The 21,750-nt window shown below is 39.3% G+C and overlaps 1 protein-coding gene across 1 annotated transcript in view; it reads right to left on the bottom strand.

Moving 5' to 3' along the window:
• Positions 1 to 20,895, bottom strand: part of RAB3C (RAB3C, member RAS oncogene family) — a gene marked incomplete at both ends in the record, with an annotated part of 117,943 nt that extends 97,048 nt beyond the window's left edge. The window contains 2 exons of the mRNA XM_082301197.1: positions 11,390 to 11,617; positions 20,872 to 20,895. Coding sequence (XP_082157323.1) covers positions 11,390 to 11,617; positions 20,872 to 20,895 — 252 coding nt within the window. The remainder of the gene's footprint in view (positions 1 to 11,389; positions 11,618 to 20,871) is intronic.
• Positions 20,896 to 21,750: the final 855 nt, after the last annotated feature.

Here is a 21,750-nt window from a genome sequence, read left to right on the forward strand (position 1 = left end):
TTCTGGAGTCAAAAAACACATTATTTGTCTCCTTCTATTTCCTTTAGTTCCTCTATGTAATACAATAGGGTTTTTTCTTCACCTGTTGTCAGTTTGAATTTCTTTCTCCATACAAACTATCTCCAGTGCAGTAGGTAATGAAATTTCCTCTGAAAATACTTCACCAGGCACATGCATATTAACTGTTTTTCCTTGGATGGTTAGTAGGAATGCTTTCATTTTTGTGCCTTTATTTAGTGGTTGTTAAACAAAGAACTTATAATTTAAAAAGTAATTTCTTATTCTTGTTCCCAAAGTGTCCAATTTGGTATTGTTAAATAAAATTCCATTTCTATTACCTGACATTTGAAAGTTAGTAGGGTTTTTTTTAATGTACAATACAGTGATCCTCTTCTATACTGTTAACACGTTCCCACTTGCCATCATTTACAATCATTATTAGCATATATGTACTATGTATTAAGTTTACCAACTATTTGAGTCCTAAAACCTTTCCACAATGCATTTTGTCTGATGTCCTCTCCTGTCAAAACAGCTTGTCATTAGGTCCTCACCCACTCTTCTTTCCACTACTATAGTCAGTGTCATCCAGCAAATTACCTTGATTCCTTTTGTTCATACAGTTGAAGAATCTTACATTTGCACCCAGCCAGCTGAGATGTTCTCACACTTCAGCTCTCACCTTTTTACTTCACTGTTAGCATATGTGATGCTATATCATGTGTGATCATATCCACCAAAATCTAGAAATCCTAATCACAGAATTCTCCAAAGAAATTGCAATTGAAGTAAATTGCACTAATGGCTGTTAAGAAGTCTTGTAAGTTGACTAGAATTTGAATATCTTTTGGAGAAGAGATCAGATATAAGCAGTCCCAGAAGATTTCAGTACACTGCAGAAAGTACATGTCCTAATTGTAGCTGAATATAGAATTCTGAGACATTAAATATCCAGGTGTTGTTTTTTATTTAGCTCAGCTCATTTTGGAACGCTACATTAAGACAAACAAATATAGGCCTTGCTAGTCACCATCACAAACCAAACCATCTATAAAAGAAAACCAGAAACCCCTATGAGAGTTTACTTCATATTCTTTTCTGCAGAGTGGGCTTTATTTCCAAATAAAATAAACCAAAGTCAATAGCATCTAATCTATCTTGGGCAACAATGCCCACTGAGTATCATTCTTGCTGTCACAACAGAAAAACTCATTTCCTGTGGCAGACCTAAATTTCTTTTTCTTTTTATAAATACACATAAATAATAACCTGATGGGCAAAAAAGTAAGAACTTTATATATATGTATAGATACCATCGTAGATAGATATATAGATAGATACCATACTAATTTTAGAGTAAACAGCTCAGCAAATTACACCATTGACAACTTCCATCTGAGTTACTGACTGAATTAATTGATGTAAAATTCTCTGTATTTCTCAAACTGCAATTAATGAATAAATAAAGTCCTAACAGGTTAAAACTGGGGAAAGAATTTCTTTATGAAGAGTGAGTAATAAAGCAATCTGGGTTAAACCAGAAAATACCAAGATGATTACAAAAGAACAATATGTTTATTCAGGAAAGATTGAAGGAGATTAGCCCTCAAATACACTGAAAAGAAAGTGGAAAAAGCAGTTTCTCTAATAGAAGAAAAAGGAACTGATATACTAACTGCTTTTTCTTATCTGACCAAGAAATAGCAATGTAAATACAGAGCTAAATTCTCCAGAGATGCTGTTTTGTTTGATATCATAATTTCACATGTAAGATCTGCATGCATTGCCCATAATATATGTAAGCTACTATAAACACCCTCATGTGACACAAAGACCCTGATGTCTCTGAGCTCTTACAAAATGCACCTAAACTTACTTCCAGAACAAAATGCAAATTGACTAGCATTAAATAAAAATGAGTTCCTTTTGTGCGACCCCTGTGTCTTCCCTCAGTCACTTGTGCCCCTTTCAACCCAGCATAATTTCAGAACGACTTCAAGCTGTTCTAACATAGCACTGGGAAACAGCTTGCACTGAGCAGCAGGAGAGGGCAAAAGTGAGCTTTAAATAATATCTCTACACTCCCATTTTCATGGTATTTACATTATGGCTCCTGTCCAAGCCTCTGGTCCTGTGATTTCAACGCAACAACTGCACAGCAAGAGTGCAACGTTTTGCTCTAATCTACAACATGAATCTTATTAAAATTCAGCAAAGAGTCTGCATGGGCTGCTTTTTTTTTTTTTTCTTTGTAGATTCATTATAACTATATAGATGTTATAAATTTGCTGCTAAAGTGGTTCACGGGACCTGAAAGCACAGCTGATTTCACTTTACAGAATGCTGTCAACATTAATTTTACAAATAGTCTTAGTTTATTAAAATAATAGCTTGGAAGTATAAGTTACATTGACAGTTTAAAGTACACTGTCAGATTTCTCTGAGTTCTGTTGAGCTTGTACAATTAAAATAGTGTATTTTTCAGATTTAGTCCAGTGTAACTGTTCTTGATCCAGATCCCTGTCACAGCAAAATCATTCCGTTCACTACTTCTTTCCCACCCTGACTCCTCATTTGAAAAAAACTCACCAAAATCTTGATCTTCAGATACCCATCTATGAAATACTCTCCTATCTTCTCTTTCCTTTTCTCATTACCAGCTTTTAGGGAGCCTACATAACATTTATATGATGCTTGCATGTATGGAAGTGCTGATTCATGACAGTTCCTCCACTGGTGACTTGCAGATCATTATGTGGAAGGCAAAGGCAGCTGAAAAAATGTTATACCAGACTGCCTGGTCACAGGTTATGGGGAGATGCAATTACCTGAAGTCTGGCAGCTTGATGATTTGTTGGCCTAAAACATGGAAGGATGCATTTCCAATGAAGAAAACTGCCTAAGACACACTACAGAAAAGTGTTCTAGAAAGGATCTTACACTAGCTCAGTTTCTCTCAAAGAATTCCCACATAAGCTTCAACTTAAACAGTGAGATAAGCCTTATTTGGAATCTCAATTACGCTAAATGACACCTTTTCTTTCCAATTAATATATACTTCTGAATACAGATGTATCATTTTACTAATAACAGGAGTCTATCAAAGAATATTTGAAGTTCAGCAATGTGATGTAAGCATTGGAGGGTTCTGTAAAGCACAGAACTTTGTAAAAGAGTGAAATCTTTGACCCAAGACTCTACAGAAGGCTTCCAAAAAACTGTTGAAACATTGAGAAAAATAGTGGAACTTAATGCTGGTTGCAGTTGCAGAACTGACATTTACCTCACATTTCCTCTCCAAACTATTTGAGACCAGGAATTTGCAACCACTTTGATGTGCATTTTAGAGCAAGCATGCAGGATTAGGACACGGGGCTGCCTAGAGAGGGTGCTGAACTTACAGTCACCATCTTTTTTTTGAGTTGGGTTTAAAGACCATGTTTAAAACCCTTAAGAGAGGCACTTTTTTGATAGCAATAAAATTGTAATATCTTATGAATATTTGAACATCCAGTGCTACATTTTAAATAAACAGCATATGAATTTTAAAAGTACAATCACTGGCCAACATGGCCTGTCCCACAAAATGTACAGCATGTGCTCTTTGCACTGAAGTCTGAACTGAACATGCCTTTTACATTGCTAAGGTCGTCTTCAGTACTGAAGACTCAACCCTGGTTCCACACAAGAAATACAATTAGTTTTACAAGATCTGTATTGTTTATAGTGGATGCATCTACCTTTTTATACACAGAATAGTTCCCAAGACAGCATTTCTTGCAAAAAAATTTTAATGAGTACAGTTCTGGGTTTTCCAGTAAAGGACTGTAGTATCATATCTGTTAGCATTTTTGTAGTGTGATATGCAAAGAAATAATACCAACCATCACATGTAGTATCTGTTACTGCTTCTGATTTTTCACACTGGTTATGATGCCCTAATTTGTAAACTCTTGGTCCCATTTTCACTCAGATTCTTGGTGCTTTGTCTCACATCCTGTGTCACTGTATGAGCAATGGAGTAAAACTTTGAACAGGAGCACACATATTATCTTTCCAGTCTCTGCTTATATTTCCCTCTGCTCTGATGCCTTTAATGTTTAGGCTACACTAGTTATTTATATTTTTATACATTATATAGATTATATAAATTACCAGTATGTACTCAAGTTTAGAGAAAAGACAAACTGTCTTTTCTCCTTTTAGGTAAGCACTATCTCCACTTCCTACTTGTTCATTACCACTTGAATGGCTGATAGCGAACTATTCAACAATTTCTTTCTTGGCTACTTACCTAAGATGATGGAAAATTGTAGCTGAATTGGATCCATGGGTGCAACTTTAATATAAACAGAAAAACAAGTACAGGAAACAGAATACAGAAAAAACAGGGCTAGGTAAAGAGAGCACTAATAATCTCCAAATTCAGAAAATATACAACTTCTGAAATTAACTAAGATTCCCTTAAAGCTACACAGAGATTAAAAACTGGTGTTTGTCTGACAGATCTGAATACAATACTTCTCTCTGTACTATAACAGGCTTTCCTTTGACTGTACAAGTTTTCAGTATCTGTTGTTGGCAACTCCAGACGCTATGAAAAGTAAGGGTAAAAAAACTAAGGGTAAAAAATTAAGGAAAAATAATGATTAGTAAATGCCAATATTTCTGAGAAATAAAATATACCAAAGATGACTTGCACATGTGTGGAAGTACTCTCAATGAGCATATAAGAGACACCACATGAAATAATATAGCATTATGAAAACAGGATCCTACCCCAAAACTTTCAGGCTCTTCAAAGATTCATATTGTGTAGAAATAAGCAAAGGAGGAGAAAGGAAATAGTTTAGGCAACCCATATCCAAGTATAATTGGATAGCATTCACCTGTTGAAGGGCAGCTTAAAACAAAACAAAAGCTTCCCAGAATTTGCCTTGTTTCAACTAAAAGGAAAAGTCCAGAAAGAGATTGCATTCTGTCTGTCACAACTTCATTCCTCATTAACCATCTTTTCTCAGGGATTCCTAAAGGAATGGTTCCTTTAGGACCTTGTAACTGTCCAAAATTTGTGAACATATTGCATTGCTTATCACAGTGGGCAGGTCAGCCCCACCCATGCCTGCCTGGAGCTGCTGCCCTTTCAGGCCATGTCTGTAACAGCAAATTAAGTTGTGCCAAGAAGCATTTCAAGGCTATCAAATCTGTCTATGCTGTGAAACTGCCAGCATGTTTTGTCGCATGATTTTGACCCAGGCTTGCAAGCACTAACAGTTCCTGGGCAGAGTACAGGACTTAGCAAAGGACAGAGACCTTCCCAATATAAGATCTGGATATGTCCATTCTCTTTCAGAGACTGAAAGAGTTTAAACACATGGACAAAAGCTATTCCATTCCAGCTGAATAGCAGAGCCCAAGGACAGTCTTGGAAAGTTTCATTTGCTAATACAGCTGGATCCAGAGAAGTCTCAAATTCCAGCATGGGAACAGGGTCCCCAGGGAAGTGGTCACACCACCATCTGGACAATGCTCTCAGGCACATGGTGTAACTCTTGGGGTGTCCTTTGCAGGGCCAGGAGTTGGACTTCATGATCCTGATGGGTCCTTTCCAACTCAGCACATTCTATGGTTCTATATTACTCTCTTCAAATCACTTTGTCTGATGTATAACAGTAGACACATTTGATTTTCATGCTGAGATGACGAAGTTTCATTTTCAATACTAGATTTACTATCCTCATCTGAAAAGATTGTGTATTGAAAGCAGCAGCTACATATTGTCACCAGCAGCTGAAAAAGGAATAATGAAATATACTTTGCAGTGGCTATCACAGGAATTAGAAACACTTAGATGAGACAGATGTGACAAAGTCAGGACCTGAAAATCCTGTGATGAAACATTTGCTACATTTGCTATGCTCTTTCTCCACATGCTACTCCTATCTCCACTTTTACTGCTTCAGATTTCACTTTCTACTCAACCAGTGTATTTAGTGATTCTTGAACTGATTCTTATAGCCCCAGTCAGTCAGGTATCTCTGAAATATTGCACTGCCTCTACACTTTTAAGTCAGTGCAGGATACCCCCCCAAAGACTTCAATATCAAGGCAATTTTCATGCATACTGATACTCCTACAGAGCCTTCTAACATACATGCGCGTGCATGCACACACTCACAAACACACACACACTTTCTTGCTTAATCTGAATTCTTCTCACTGCTAAAGGACTGTTAGGAAGCTTGTAGAGGAAAAATCAGGTGCCTAGTATTTATAGATTTTTTTAAACAGCTACAATAGTTTTAATTATTGAATGATGACATTGCATTTTCTCAGTCAGCTTATAAAACCTAGTCTTCACTTAGTTCCTAAGCCCTCTGATGATTTACAGAAACTGTTGATGTAAAGGAAGCAACATTTTGGCTATCAAATGAAACTGTCACAAACACTTCTATGAAGGATATGCTGACACAAGCAGCTCTTTTCCTGTCTTCTTTCCTGATATCTTTCTACGTGATTATTGCACCTAGTCCCTGAAGTCTATGGCTAGTCCCAGGCAAAAGCTATCTAAGAAGTAAAAGGCAGCACAGTATTCTTACTTGATATTTGCACCAAAGTGCTACAATCGGATATGGCTGTATGAATACAGTTTAACTTTTTTGTGCAATAAACAGATCACAGAGAGAAAATTTGATACTTCATTCTCTGACAAAATTTGTACTGAGATCAGTTTGAAGTTAGTGAGAGTTCTGATCAAGTAAATTTTAAAAATAAGCCAAAAATGAGGTATGGATAAGCTCTCAGTTAAATATGTTGACTTGTCTTTGCAAATTTTATGCTTTCTTCTAGGAGCCAGTATCTGGACTTTATTTTTCCTTATTTTTTTCTCCCTGTTCTATGATTTATTTTGACATGTTAGCTAACAAATTCTATTGTCCAAATAAGCCTATAGTTTGTCTATAAACTCTTGCAGAATGTTATTTGTATTATACAATTGACAGTTCACAAAAGTAATGCAAGGCTTTATACCACCACAGGTACAGATAGATTTAAAAGGTTCTTATTTTTATTTTCTGATTTACACACCTTTGAGCTTTTAATAATTTTAGTTAGAATGTATTGTTGTCTAAATTAATACTGAGAAGTCTTTTTTTTAATTCAATGTAAGTTTGAAAGTAAAAAAATCTTATAGCCTTCTAGTTCCAGCTCTTCCCTTTAATATTACTAATTCAAACCAAATGGAGGAAAAAATATATTACTTTTTATTATTTTAGACTGTGAAACATCCTAAAGTCATTTAATGGACTTTTATCTTTTGTCTGTATGTCCTGCATACAGACAAAACTTCTTTACAAAATTTTTGTATAATTTAAATGGAGAAATCAATACCTTTTAGGTAAAGCACAATTTTTTTGGATTGCTGTCCTCTAAAAGGTAAGAGGCATGTTAGTATTCTGTCTTCCTGATGTCCATAGCAGAATGTCACAGTTATAATGTGCTGTGAAGCAAAATTTTGGGGCCAGATGGTGGTCCTATGACAAGGTAATGTGCTACCACTAATCAATATAGCACTTGAACTCTGAACGTCTTTCAATTCCAATAGTAACTATTGTGGAAAGAAGGTGTTTGGCTCAGAAGGAAAAGAAGCAAATGCTCCCAGCAAAATGCTCCCAGTAGGCTCGTTCTGACTATATGAAAATGATACTACAGCAAGGACTAGATGGAGTCCCAACCTCCCTCACTGAAAAATGAAAGAAGACAGTTCAAGAATAAGACGCTATTACCTCCAAGCAAGAAAAAAACTCAAACAAACAAAAGACTTGCACAGCATCCCTGACAGCACCTATCTCAATCTGATAACCCTTCCTAGTCCATCTGTGATAATCACACTGTGAATTTTAGTATTAAATAATGACTTTGCTTCCTTGAGTGCCCATGCTGACTTTAAACAAACTTGTAACCTTCACTGGTAAGCATATGAGAATCTTATTCTGACGGAATCTGCAAGCTCCAACAGGCTTCAAGCTGAACACAATGTAGCTTGTTGAAAGCACTATTAAACAGGAACTTTAACCTAGAAGAATATGTACAATATTGTAACAGGACATATTGGATTGGATCAATTGTGTGCCTAGCTAGGGAATTTTAGAGACTAACAGCATTCCTATTTACATATTTCTGCATTTACTGTCAAGCAAGAATAGCAGAGCAGCATCATTCTATGTATTTCTTCTCTTAAGTGAATAGCAAAAGTGATTTGGTTCTGATTTTGTCATTCAGAACACATTTTAAAGTTCCATTTCCAGTCTTCTGACTTTAAAAAACTGTGAGACTTTCAATAATATTTTATTTCTTATATGCTGAACATCAGCTATCACATTATGTCACCAAATAGTTTGTTGCTGATTTTGAGGGAAGTGTTACAACCTCATACAAGTGTTACAACCTCATGTTTCTACTGAGATTTAACATCAAATCACACTCACTATGATTCATTTGATTTTATATTCTATTGAATATAACTGTCTTTCATAAATGAATGAATGAAATGGAAATGGATATTGCAAGAGCACTATTCATTTTAGAAAGTTATTTTCTTAACCAATAAAAATAACAAAGTATCGTATGATACAGACACAAGTTATATATATAGACGATGCCTATTAAGAACAATTCTGCTCTTCATATAACTTAGGAAATCGAGTAATAGTGCTCTATTTCAGATTTTGTGCACTAGAATAGCTTTCTGAGATCCCTTACTGAATTTATTGAAGGTCTCAGAGGTGCAACAATCAAAGGATTTACCAGCAAGCTTAACTGGAACACAATGCTCCAACAGAAAACACTCCATCTAAAAAGCAGAGACAATAAGTGAGCTGTTGCAATTTGAGTTAATTTGGTAATGACAAAGCCTTTTAAGAACTGGCATTAGAAATTTAGGGGGAAAAAAACCCAAATAACCACTGACACAAAGACAAAGCGATGGCTGGTAAAAACCTTTCGTATGGAAGTGTGAATTTAAGTCTTGTCTCTAACCCTATATCCTGGCACAAGACTCTTCATGAAGCAGGAAGGTCTCTTCTATGCTCTGAGCCTCTGTTTCCTCTTTCCTAAGGGACACAGAGCTCTTGGGTTTGTTTCAACCATTTTGGTTGCAAGTTTTTTCAGGCAAGCACTGTCAGAGCCTGTTTCGACTCTGATGTTAATGCCATGCAAAGAACAACACAAAACACATTTTTCTAGAATTGGGAAGAATACAGCTGCTACATCCCATCCATGCTAGGGATAGACCTGAACACATCTAGATCACTGGATGGCTTTGAGCCAAACACATATTTGTGACATGGAGAGTTTGACTGGTGTCCAACTAATCACATGACAACATTTTAAACTAGCATTGCTGCTTTTGCTAGGAAAGACATGAACAATAAAATCTACTGTAATGGATACTTGGTGATTAGAATTGTGTAAAAACTACAATATCAACACAATTTTATTGCTCCATTATAAAAAAATAATAAGGCAATGTCAACGCGATCTCCCACATTAAACTACTACAATGAAACCAGCATGATATTGAAGTGTTTTATATATATCTATATCTATATCTATCTATATCTACATCTATATATCACATTTTATATTCATGGAATATATAGTTACCTAGTATGTACCATTGTTATACTGATGATAATAGTAATAACCTATGCTTAAAAAGGTAGAGAGGCAAAAAGTCTATGTTCCAGTTCTAGGGGGCACAGAACAATAAATTGAGATACCAAGGGCTGAAGCCTAATGAGAAAGAGCCTAGAAAACCCTGGGAAATTATCCTTTGTGCCATATTAAAATACTAAATTTATCTGCTGTTTAAATCATATTTGATGAACTGGTCAGATTTGAACCAAGATTTTCTGAGGCTTAATGGCTGCCCATCAATAAACGAACTTGAAATTATTTGTATTCATGGAAAAAAACCCAGGAAATCTGGGGTTTGAGGCTGTTACAAATGTCTCACGAAGGAAACACTGCTCAAAATCCTCAAGCACCCCAGGAGGACCTGAAGCTTAAACTCCTCATTATTAAAGGTCATGCTATTCCTCCTTCACCTTTTAGTATCACCCTATCACCCAAGAATGATGAGATGTAAGCATCAGTGAATCTGTCCTAAATCCCATCGTGTCCTGGAGTGCACCAGGCACAGCCAGGCAAGGGAAGGGATTGTCCCACTCCGCTCTGCACTAGTTAGCCTCACCTCGTCCTGTGTGTGGTTTTGGGCACCATAATACAAAAAGGACACAAAAAAATTAGAGAGCATCCAAAGACGGGACACAAGGGTGGTGAAGGGCCTTGAGGGGAAGCCATATGAGGAGCAGCTGAGGACACTTGGCCTGTTCAGCCTGGAGGAGACCGAGGGGAGACCTCACTGAAGCTACAACTTCCTTTTGAAGGGAAGTGGAGGGGCAGGCACTGATCTCTGCCCTGTGGAGACCAGTGACAGGACTGAGGGAATGGCATGAAACTGTGTCAGGGGAGGTTTAGGCTGAATATTAGGAAAAAGTTTTTTACCCAGAGGCTAGCTGGGTGCTGGAACAGGCTCCCCAGGGAGGTGGTCATGGCATCAAGTCTGCCAGAATTCAAGAAGCTTTTGACAGGACTGTCAGGACTATCCCATGGAGTGATAGTTGGGTTAGTCCTGTGCAGGGCCAGGAGTGGGATCCCTTCCAGCTCAGGATATTCTGTGATTCTATGGAATAAGTTTTGGCTATTATTTATTTTTGATGAGAGTTTGCGGAAAAGGAAACCTATTCCCTGGTATCTTATTTTTTTCCACTGGGCATCTTTCTACTGTCTCTAGGATATGGGCAAGGGGTTTTGGATGCCTGGGTAACACTGTCTCTTTGCACATGTTTTCTTCCTCAGCAGAAGATGGAAGATGTTTCAGGTGATCCAGATGACAGAGCAAAAAGTTATGCCTTCTGTTATGCATCCACTGTCATAGCTCCTAAATGAATTCAAAATTTTTAAGGGAAGATCCTAAAACTGGTATTTCAAGGTACTCTGATATAACATGTACCACTTTCAATAGTCTACATATTGCACAGGTGTTTATAGCTCACTGCACAGATATTAATATGTATCAACCTGTATTATTTCCTAAAGGAATTTAGTTCATGATAAATAACTGTATTCAATACCTGAAAAATGCTATTTGCACTCTAATATTCAAGACAGAAAAACTATACAAGAAATAATTAACTGCTATTTCATTCCCATGCTCTCTCTCTCTATATATAAAATGCTTATGATACTCAACGCAAACCTGCAGTTGTGTAAATGCTATCAAAACTACTACATTTTGCTTAATTCACAGAATTATTTTTTAGCTTACCCAGATCTGTAGTTTAATTCTTTTTTCATTTTTGAAAACTGTTTTTACTTTGAAATCGATCCCAACTGTGCTTACAAATGCAGATGTAAAGGAATCATCAGCATATCGGAACAAAAAGGAGGTTTTTCCAACACTGCTGTTGCCGATAATGAGCAGTTTGAACATGTAATCGAAGTTCTGGTCAGATGTATCTTTCTGGCCATATCTGGAATCTTGAACAGATGCCATCTGTAATTCAAAATAAAAAAGAAATATCTCATTGCCTCTTTTTATCATAAAAAATTGAAACATTCAGATTTTATTGGATTTTTTCATACCAGGTATTAATGAAGCTCAAGAAGAATATCTTCCTGAAAGATTAGTAATGTGTATGCTTCAATGTGAACTTCAAGAAAATCACAGAGGTTTAATTCTTTTTTTTGTGATTCTTGTATCCAGTAGTAGTTCTGGTAGCAAAAGAGGATGTAAACATGACTGGTAACTGGTACCAAAACAAAAAATAATAATTCTAAAAATCCCGGACAATTCCTGAGTATACCACTAAAAATATTTGTTTTCAGAAAATGTGATGAATAGATGGTGAAAATACAATGACACTTCATTTGTACAAGAAAGAAATAAGAGGTCAATAACAATATTGTGTTTTGACACCGTAGGTATATTTCCAAACAGAAACTTAATAAGTTTTACATCTAATAAAATTCTTGAACTATTTATTTTATTGTAAATATGTTGCTATCTTTTGCCATGCCTATAAACTTACTCAAAGCATTTTGCCTTTACCAGTTTTTAGTTATCATACCATTATATACTGAGTATATCTACCTCTGAAATAAAGTCTTGATTTTTCCCCAGTACTAGTATATTCTGTAGTTTTTTGAATTTTCACTATTAATGCAACATCATCGTAAGTAGCAGTTAGAATAATAGAATGTTAAGGTTTGGAAGGGACATTAAAGATCATCTAGTCCCAACCCCACTGCCAGGGACACTTCCCACTAGACCAGGTTGCTCAGGGCCTTATCTAATTTGCTTTGAACAGCACCAGGGTTGGGGTATCCACAACATCCCTGGGCAACCTGTTCCAGTGTCTCACCACCCACACAGTAAAGAATTTCCTGCTAGTGTCTAATATAAATTTCCCCTCTTTCAGTATGTACCCATTCCTCCTTACCCTGCCACTCCAGTTCCTGTCAGACAGTCCCTCTCCAGCTTTCCTGTAGGCCCATTCAGATACTGGAAGGTGTCTGTGAGGTCCCCACACAACCTTCCTTCTCTTCTCAAGGCTGAACAGCCCCAACTTTCTCAGCCTACCCTCTCAGGGAGGGTACTCCAATCCTCTTATCAGCCTCCTGGCCCTCCTCTGGACTTGCTCCAGCAGTTCCTTGTCCCTCTTATGTTGAGGACCCCAGAGCTGGATGCAGTGCTCCAAGTGAAGTCTCACAAGAGCAGAGCAGAGGGATAGAACCTCCCTCAGTCTTCTGGCCACTCTCCTTTGGATGCAGCCCAGGATTCCCTTGGCTTTCTGGGCTGTGAGCACTCACTGCCCGCTCGTGGTGCATTTTTCATCAGCCATCACACCCAAGTCCTTCCCCACAGGGCTGCTCTCCATCACTTCTCTGCCCAGCCTGTTCATGTGTCTGGGATTGCCATGACCCAGGTGTAGGACCTTGCACTTGGCCTTGTTGAACTTCATGAGGTTTGCAGAGGCCCATCTCCTAACTGTGTCAAGGTCCTGCTGGATGCCATCAACATTTTGAAATTTGAGTCCTTAAAATACAGTTTTTAATCCATATAAAACACCTGAATAAGCAGAGATTAGTGAATATTGTTAAAGAACAACCTACTTTGCTCTAGGGACTTCAAAGATCATGGATTCCATTTATAAAATGTACACCTTAGGCTTTCACGAACATTTCAGAGATTAACATGAAAACCTGACCAAAGTTCTACCTGGTTGCAAAAATAAAGATGGCAAAAATAAAGAACCTTGAGTGTTTCATCTAAGTTTAAAAAAAAAAAAAAAAGTATTTTGAGAGCCTGTGGAGGTTTTTGAATGTGATTTTTCTAAGAACAACACTTTTGCATGCTGATTTGAGACAGAAAGACAGACACCATAACCTAACATAAAGGCTTACAGAAAATCAGCTCATGTAAAAGCTTTCTAATTTAGGAATCTCAGAATGCATTTGGGCAATCAGAAAGGACAACTGAACCAGGGTGAGAGATGTGCACTAACCCATACTCTCAGCAGAATTTTAGTTACTCCGTAATTGTTTTAAGCTAATTCTTCTATCTCATATCATCATAAACATTATGCCAGCTTCTTTGGACTACTGAAGAGGCATATAAGAGTGGGGACAAAAAGTTCTGAAGAAGACATTGGAAGTAGCAAGCTTTTAATAGAAAATTCAGTGTCAGACATATTTCATAAATGGTACAGTAGGGAGTGTTTGGTTTCAGAATTTGATTTCAGAATTACCTTCCTCATTAAATGTAGTATTGAGTACCCACATGCTCATAACCTGAGTGCTTGCATTGGCCTTAATATTTATTCATTTCTTCCTCAGGTATGCAACAAAGAAGCTTTAGAATAAAAACTGGAATATTGGCAGGCATACTCATTACTAATCTTTCAGCTTTCTGATTTCTTCTATAGAAAAGACAGAAACCTTCACTACTGTCCTGTATGGCATAACTATTTGGGGATATTTTGCTTAGAGCACAAGAAAAAGAAAATCAAACGTTGCTTATATGAGTCTACTCACAAGTCGCTGCAAAGCAGCGTAACACAGGGCATGGTGACATTGTGCAGAGTTTGCAACAAGTCAATGAAGTCTATCAGAGCAAAGTCTGCAGTGGCTGTGGGTGCCAGTGTGTCACTACAGAGTGTTGATACAGCAGCTTGTTCCACTGCCCTTCCAGGTCCTCTCTGCTGTGCTGTAGCTGATAGCAGTAGTTACCACTTATAGCAAGGAGGAACATCATATTCTTTCCTTATTTTAACTCCTAGGAAGACTTTCACATCGCTTGTTCAACCAGTTTAAGATTTACAAAGAAAGGTTTAAGCTTTCATGTATTTGTTGCCCTGAGTCCTATGAAGCTTACAATTCATCTCCATGTACTTTAATGCCTAACATTTCAGAAACAGTATGATTCAGCGAGCAGAGAGATCAGGAGATCTGGATTCTAATAATAGTCCTGATAAACCATGTATATTGTGTAGCCTTCCTGAGTAAGAATGTGTTTCCTGTGGATAGTTTTAAACATAGAGTTTACCCACAGAAATTTCAGTGCTCCTCTAAATTAATGTGGTTATATGCATCACCTATGCAATAGTTTCCTTAACATTTCTTAAAAAAAAAAAATAAAACCCAACACCTTCACTGTGCCATGAACTTATGAAGTCATAATTTGTAATATCATAGGCAGAATTACCGGCATGTTGAACATAGAATCAGGGGCGGGAGTATGTCTGCTTATTACAGGATGCAAAAGGCATAGGACAGTCATAGGAAAGGACTCATTTCTCCAAGAGTAGATTAGTGAGGTAATAATTGAAACTGTTTGGAGAGACTAACTTTAGCCTAGAGAGCCAGTCTCCCTAGACTACTGATAGTGATCCTTTCTCCTGTCCAAAACTCAAATAAGCCTGCACTTATGTGAAGAAACCTCAGACTCCATGCAGTTGCTAAGACTTTGCCATTACTTCCCAAACTCTCTCCTTCTGTAGTCAGCAAAGAGACAAATTCTTCCAAGCACAATCCACATTAAGCTCACAACCTAAATGATACCCTAAAGAAATATCTATAATTCTGCTGGCTGTAAGAGAAATCTAGATGCTTGGTCCTCTTGAACTTTTTGAGTAAGCCTGCAGAGCTTCTCTTTCTTAAATGCAAGCTGCTGACTTAAAAATTAATTATCGAATGCACTGTAATCCACTTCCCAAGGTATTACTATGTCAGTTCGCTCCTGACAGTACTTGCCCCTACTATTGGAGGCATTTGTAAAAGAAATATGAAGAAGTTCGTGCTGATGCTTATGTTCCTCTTTTGGAACTGATGCTGGAAGCAATCACTAGGGATGCTGTGTTCCCACCTGTAATTAAACACTACATACATGGATAAGAACCAAATAAACCTCGCTAATATTATGATATTCTGTTTCAAAAATAGTAAAGTGCATACTTTTATTTCGACAAAGTTCTTTTCTCAAAGGTTAAATGGATATATTAAATGAGCATCACTTTCAACAAGACACACTGAGTTTTCTCTTCAGTACAATTTTGCTCTTATTTAGTAAAATTGAAGAGAAAATGCACAAGGTTATTTTCATTAGCATGAAAAGCAGTCTCAAGCAATTTCCTAAAGGGCTTGGGACAGACTTGAAGAGTCCACTGAGAATTCTAAGCTCAAGACAATGAACAGGAAATCTATAGACAGGAGATCTCACACACTTGCTCCTTATCAAAGCCAGGGGGAGTTACGTTGCCAGTTTGAATATGGTGCAAAGACAAAAAAAGGATAGCTTTGTATGCTTCACTGTGTACAGCATATCTCTAAACTCCTTAAACATGGATTATTTAAGGGCATAGGCAAGTTTAATCATCAAGCAAAGTTTTCTGTTCAGATCCAGGTGCTTTCCAAGTCTCCTGTTTAGCTGTTTCCTCGATCTCAAAAGAAGTGGTGAAAACAGAGCAGGGTGGAGAACAGATGTCAGAAAAACTGTGTTTACCTGCCACCTTAATGAACATAACAAAACATTTGGCCATGTTACTCTTTATGCCTTGGCAGGCCTCATTCTTTGACAGAATCAATTTGAACAGCTTTCTTCCTTCAGCAGAGCAGGATGCTGTGACTTCCCTGACCTGCACACAACTTCAGTTTGCACTTATATATGCACCCCACTCTGCATGCTTAATGCAGGATGAATTGCCCCTGGAAAATATGATGCAAAAGGCAAGAAAACCTGAGATTGAAAACACTGAGATTCATTCCTTCACGCCCTTAGCAAAGACGTTGTTTTCTTTTAAAAACCCTAGTAACTGGCATGTCTTAAAGGAAAAAATCGTAAGTCCAGAGAAAATGTCTTGCTTCTATGTGCAGTGAGGATTGATACAGACTAGCAAATTTACAGTTGTTTCAAAGTGCAACACTCTCTTTCTATCTACAGTGTTGTTACAGCCCACCCCTGAAAGTGGGGTAACTGAGCTCCTTTTTAACAGATCCCTTCGAAGGATTAGGGTGAAACACCACTGACTGACCAGTGTTTTGACATACACAGTTGCAGTGGAAAGAGAAACTCTTCTTTCCTATATACAGGGTAGAAATATATACACTTCTATTTCTTTCCATACAGAAACTGACTTTATTTGATATAGTTGATATTTTAGTAAAAACAGAGTTTCCTGCCCATGCAGCCTTTGGAGAGGTGATCTTTCTGTCTTTTATAAAATATAATTAGTCAAACATAATCAATGGATATTGAAACAAAGGAATACAATGGAAAAATTCAATAAGTGTAACTCATCAAACTATGTAGGGTGTGCAAGTGTGTGACACTTACTGCACATTAGTTGTCTTTCATGTGTAGATCAAACGACATCATCAGAGTAGTTAAAATTTTACCAAAATACTTATGTATAAGAACACTGTGACAAATAAGCCAGTCATGAAGAAATTAATTACTTTTGAGGTGAAATATGAGATTAATCTAGGGACTGGATTTTATTCTTAACTCTTTGAGAGGCATCCCATGACTTCCATGACTTTTGTTTTCTTCTCTTCTACATCTTGGACAAGCTGCTTAATCTCTTGTATTTTTTGTGTGATCTCAACAAATACATTGATATCCACAGATGCAGACCACAGCCAAAGTTCACAAATCCTTATAATTTATTTTTTAACTGACCAATTAGTAAGAATTAACAGAGTTCAGTAGACAATGCACCAGCCACTTATTTGGAATTTACTGATTGCCAGCCATCTGCAGAGAACAGCTTTTAAACTAATGTACTTGGCAGCATCAGGACAAGCTTATCTGCTTCAAGGTATTACGAGGTCAGAATCATGAATATATGTAAATGTATCACAGTGCAATTAGAAACCTGTAGTTCAAAGTTCAAAGGGTTTTTTAAGCAGAACACTGAAATGCGAATTTGGGGAATATCAAGATGATACGGAGATGCCCAAAACACTTCAGAGAAGCTCTACTTGCTTCATATCAGCAAAACTAGCATGTATATGGCCACACTGTCAGGAGCTGCCCAGAACAGTAGAACTTAAGGTGAATAAAAACCTTGGCATAAAAAATTGGCAAGGCTCTAACACCCAGATTCTTGTGGTGGGCTAGTGAATTATCCTTCATTTCCTTTTCTTTAATCTGAATTTACTTTGTCAATGAAAAGGCTAGCTTAGGAAGTGTATTTCTAATTCCCACTCTAGGTAGTATGTTAAAATCCCCTTCTCCAAGTAGTGGCAAAACCAGAGATACAGACCTAAGTGGGTTAGTCTAACACAGGATGTCAAGAGGCCACCAAAAAAGTGCAGCTATGAAAAGACAAAATAAAAGCTGTGTCAGCCCAGTTACTCCAGCACAAATAAATTTAGATTTAGCAGGGAATATGAAAATGAAAACAAGATGGCTAAAGCCTTCTGCCATTTCCTCTATTTAGTACAGCACTCAGAGTCATGAGAATAGGAAAGGCTCTGCACCTTTTTTGTTTGCCAGAGAAGCTGCATCAGGCTAAGAGACTAAATGAAATACTAATGCCACTGTCTAGGGCACTAGTGAGACAGCATTAGTGACAGTTCTGGTCAAGTGTGTTTATGAAAGCCAAGTTCAAACTGCAAAATACCCAGAAAGGTTAACAGGAAGATCAGAAGAATGAAGAGTTTATCTTACGACAGAAATAAAAACCAAACCAAACCAAACCAATCAAACCAAAAAACACTAAACAAAACATACACTTGTTTCTCTAGATAGTAATCTGGTCATGATGCAATGAGAAGTATTTAGACTGATGTATACTGGAGCAGATGCTGGATGTTAACAATAGTATAAACTAGCCCTGAGTGCCTCTGAGCTGGAGATTAGTAAGATTACAATCAGATAAGGAGTGAAACTAGAAGAGAGGGAATTGGTGTATGAATCACTGAGAATTTCCCACTGAACCTTCACTTTCGAAAGTACCATGAAAGCCTTGGGGACACTATTGAGAGAGATACATAGACATCTCAAGTAATTCAGACCAATCTTTAAAAGAATATGCAGAAACCATACAGAATTCAGTGTTTCACAGAAAAGAGAGTTCATTGCTTTTGAACTAAAAACCTCTGCATGGCCATAAGCACTGCTGAGTTTTATATCTGTTCTTTGAACACGTGGCTAAAAAAATGAAAATAGTCACAAACTGATCCAGATTCACCTACATGCAGCAGATGACAGGGGCAAACTTTTACAATAGACAACTTTTCCCTGGAAGGACTGTTTTTCTGGTGATTGCAGTCCCTTCCTGTCTTCAGAGAAATGGCATGAGCTTGAGATTGAAACAAAGAACTCACAAACATAGAAAGACAGCAACAGTGCTCAGGCCCTTTTTTTCATCCTGATAAAATGTTTTAACATTTTAGTTTTCTTTTAAATTATTGCTTGATGGAAATGGAAAAAAAATGCTTACGCTCTGCTCTGAGTTGTTTTTGATGTGATCAACAGACACACACTTGATCACTCTTTTTCTTGCTCTACAATTCAGAGATGGTAGCTTTATAACAGACTTACAAATTGTTCTGCGCAAAAAAGCAACTACATTTGTTTCATGTAATAGGAAATCACATAGCTAAAAAAAAGTAAATCTAGCAAGTAGTTCAGCCAGTCTAAACCCCATTTGAACAAGGTTCAATCATATTAGCCTAATGTTGGAAAACAAAAGATTCTGCAGAAGAAGAATCCACAACAGAAAACTGGTTTACTAGAATCTTTTATAGGAATAATACATGGGTATGCTGGCAATAATGCAAGTAGAAGAAAGAAAAAAAAACCTGCAGAAACTGCAACTGAAAATCAAATTGTGTGTGCCAGACTGCATTTTCACATTTTGGAAAAATCCAGATGTATATGATTATAATTTTGAATGAGATATGCTTAAAAATAGACACTGTTTGACCATGTCAGCAGTCTAGAAAAGACTGAATTTATAGGGGGGTTTGTAGATTTCTGTCGTCTCTCATTATTCTGAGGCTGCATTTCTGCTGACTTTTACTCAATTATGTTTAACAATAATTCCATTTGTTCTGACAATCTGGAAAAAACCCAAGAAGTTGTTCTCTGATTGTCTAGCAATATTTTTTTTCTAATATCTGAACTCTCCTTTCTTTAGATTCTGTTTTAATGTTGTACCACCATTTTGTTTCCACAACTACTTAAGAACTTTGGTGAATTTAACAATCTGTCAAAAATGTCAAATACAATTGAGACCAATCTACAACCGTCACCCTCTCCTAGCAAAATTTCCTTTAATGAAATGCTCTCCAAAGCCAATACATACTAAATGTATCTTCAGTAGATAAATAAATAAGTGAATAAATGGCAAACACCATATAAACATTTCTGACATATATGTGTAGCAGGCAAAAAGATGCAGATCTTCCCTTAGCCAGAAATTTTATTACCGCCAGAGTAGACATCCAGCATGAAAAACATTAGCTAACAGGGCTGCAGTTCATAACTTAAATCACAACAGACTTCACACTTGATTGCAAAATGATTGTTACTAATCCACTTTTCTACTGAAAAAAGAGTCATGTGTTCAAATGTGTAGTCTGGGGGCTCCAAAGCTCCTGTGTGGGACTACAAAACAGGCCAAAATTAATAACTGAAGTACAGTTCACCAGCAAAAAATGTTTTGAGACAAAACCCAGAAACTGCTGAAAACTCTGCATAATGCAACTTGTATTTGTATAGCATCTGCTCATCCAGCGCTAAGGGGTATTATATCTTCCCATACATAAAAGCTGCTGAAAAGGGGCCGCTCTTTGCTACCCCCAGCTCTAGCCACGAGCCACCTCTCCCCAGCGTAGGTGGACAACTGCTCCATGACTACACAGGTGGAGGCATCGTGCCAGCTTCCTGCGCACCTCGGCAGGACCTCGGCACAGCTCATCATCCAACACCTGACAGCCAGTCACTCCCAGGAGAGCTGCGACCGGCGCTCAAGGGGCAGGATCTGAAAAAGATAGGACGATGTGCCCGAGTGTGACTCGAAACCCACCCGAGGCCCTGCTGCCCCGCGACGGGCACCCTCGCCCGGGGACACGACTCCTCGCACATGCCCCGGGCCCGCACACGCAAGGGGTGTCCTCACCCGCTGCCCGCAGCAGCAGAGCCGGCCCGGCGGCCCGGGCGGAGGGGCTCCTGCCCCGTCCCGGCTCTCGGCTGCACCGCGCCCGCCGCACCCCTCGCTGGGCTGCGGCCCGGGGACCGACCTGCATGGGAGCTTCGTGCCTCATCGCCGGGCGCGGCCCCGCCGCCCGCCCGCTGCCGCTGGCTCCCGCACGCCGACAGCCGCCGCCGCCCGCCCGGGCTCTGCCGGCAAACCCGCGTCGCGATCAGCACCGGAGCTGTCCCCGCTCCGCCCCCGGCCCGCCCCGCCCCCGCTCCCGCGTACCTCCGGGAGTCGTAGTCCCGCTGCCCGGCTTCCTCTCCCTCGGCCCTGGGAGAAGAGACTACAGCTCCCGGAGTGCTCGGCGCCAGGCCGGGAGGGGGCGGGGGCGGAGCGGGCAGCGCGACGGCGGGGCGAGCGCGGAGCTCCATGATCCCGGCTCGGGGCCGCAGAAGGCGGCGGGGCCGGGGAGCGCGGGCGCCTTGGTGGGGCGGGGGCGGGCGCGCTGTACCCGTGCTGCGGCGAAGAGCGGAGACGGAGCGGGCGGAGCCCGCGCTCCCTCTGCTCGGCGGATGCGCTGCCCCTCCCGGCCCGACCGCCCGCAGCCAGGAGGAGCAGCGCCGGCCGGGGGAGCGCGGGCGGCGCTCGGGGGGCCGCGGGAGCCGCTCGGGGGAGCGGGGCGGGCTCCCCCAGGCCCGGGCGCGGCGCTGCACAGCGCCCTCTGCGGGCCGGGGGAGGGCGGGCCGGCAGGCTCCGCGCCGCGGGGCCGCTCCCGCTCCCGTCCTGTTTTCCCGCTCCCGTCCCGTTATCCCGCTCCGGTTCTGGCTGGGGGCAGCCATTTTTGATGTCTGTACTGATGTCATTATGAGGTGGTGTTTAAACATCGTCCAAGATGTTTTAAATATCTGTCTCAGCAGGTCTTGCATAACCCCATCCTCTAATGAGGACCCCATACTTACCTTGGGCCCAAATGGACAGGTCT

Source organism: Coloeus monedula (genome assembly GCF_965178545.1).
Source record: "Coloeus monedula genome assembly, chromosome: Z".
NCBI classification, from domain to species: domain Eukaryota; kingdom Metazoa; phylum Chordata; class Aves; order Passeriformes; family Corvidae; genus Coloeus; species Coloeus monedula.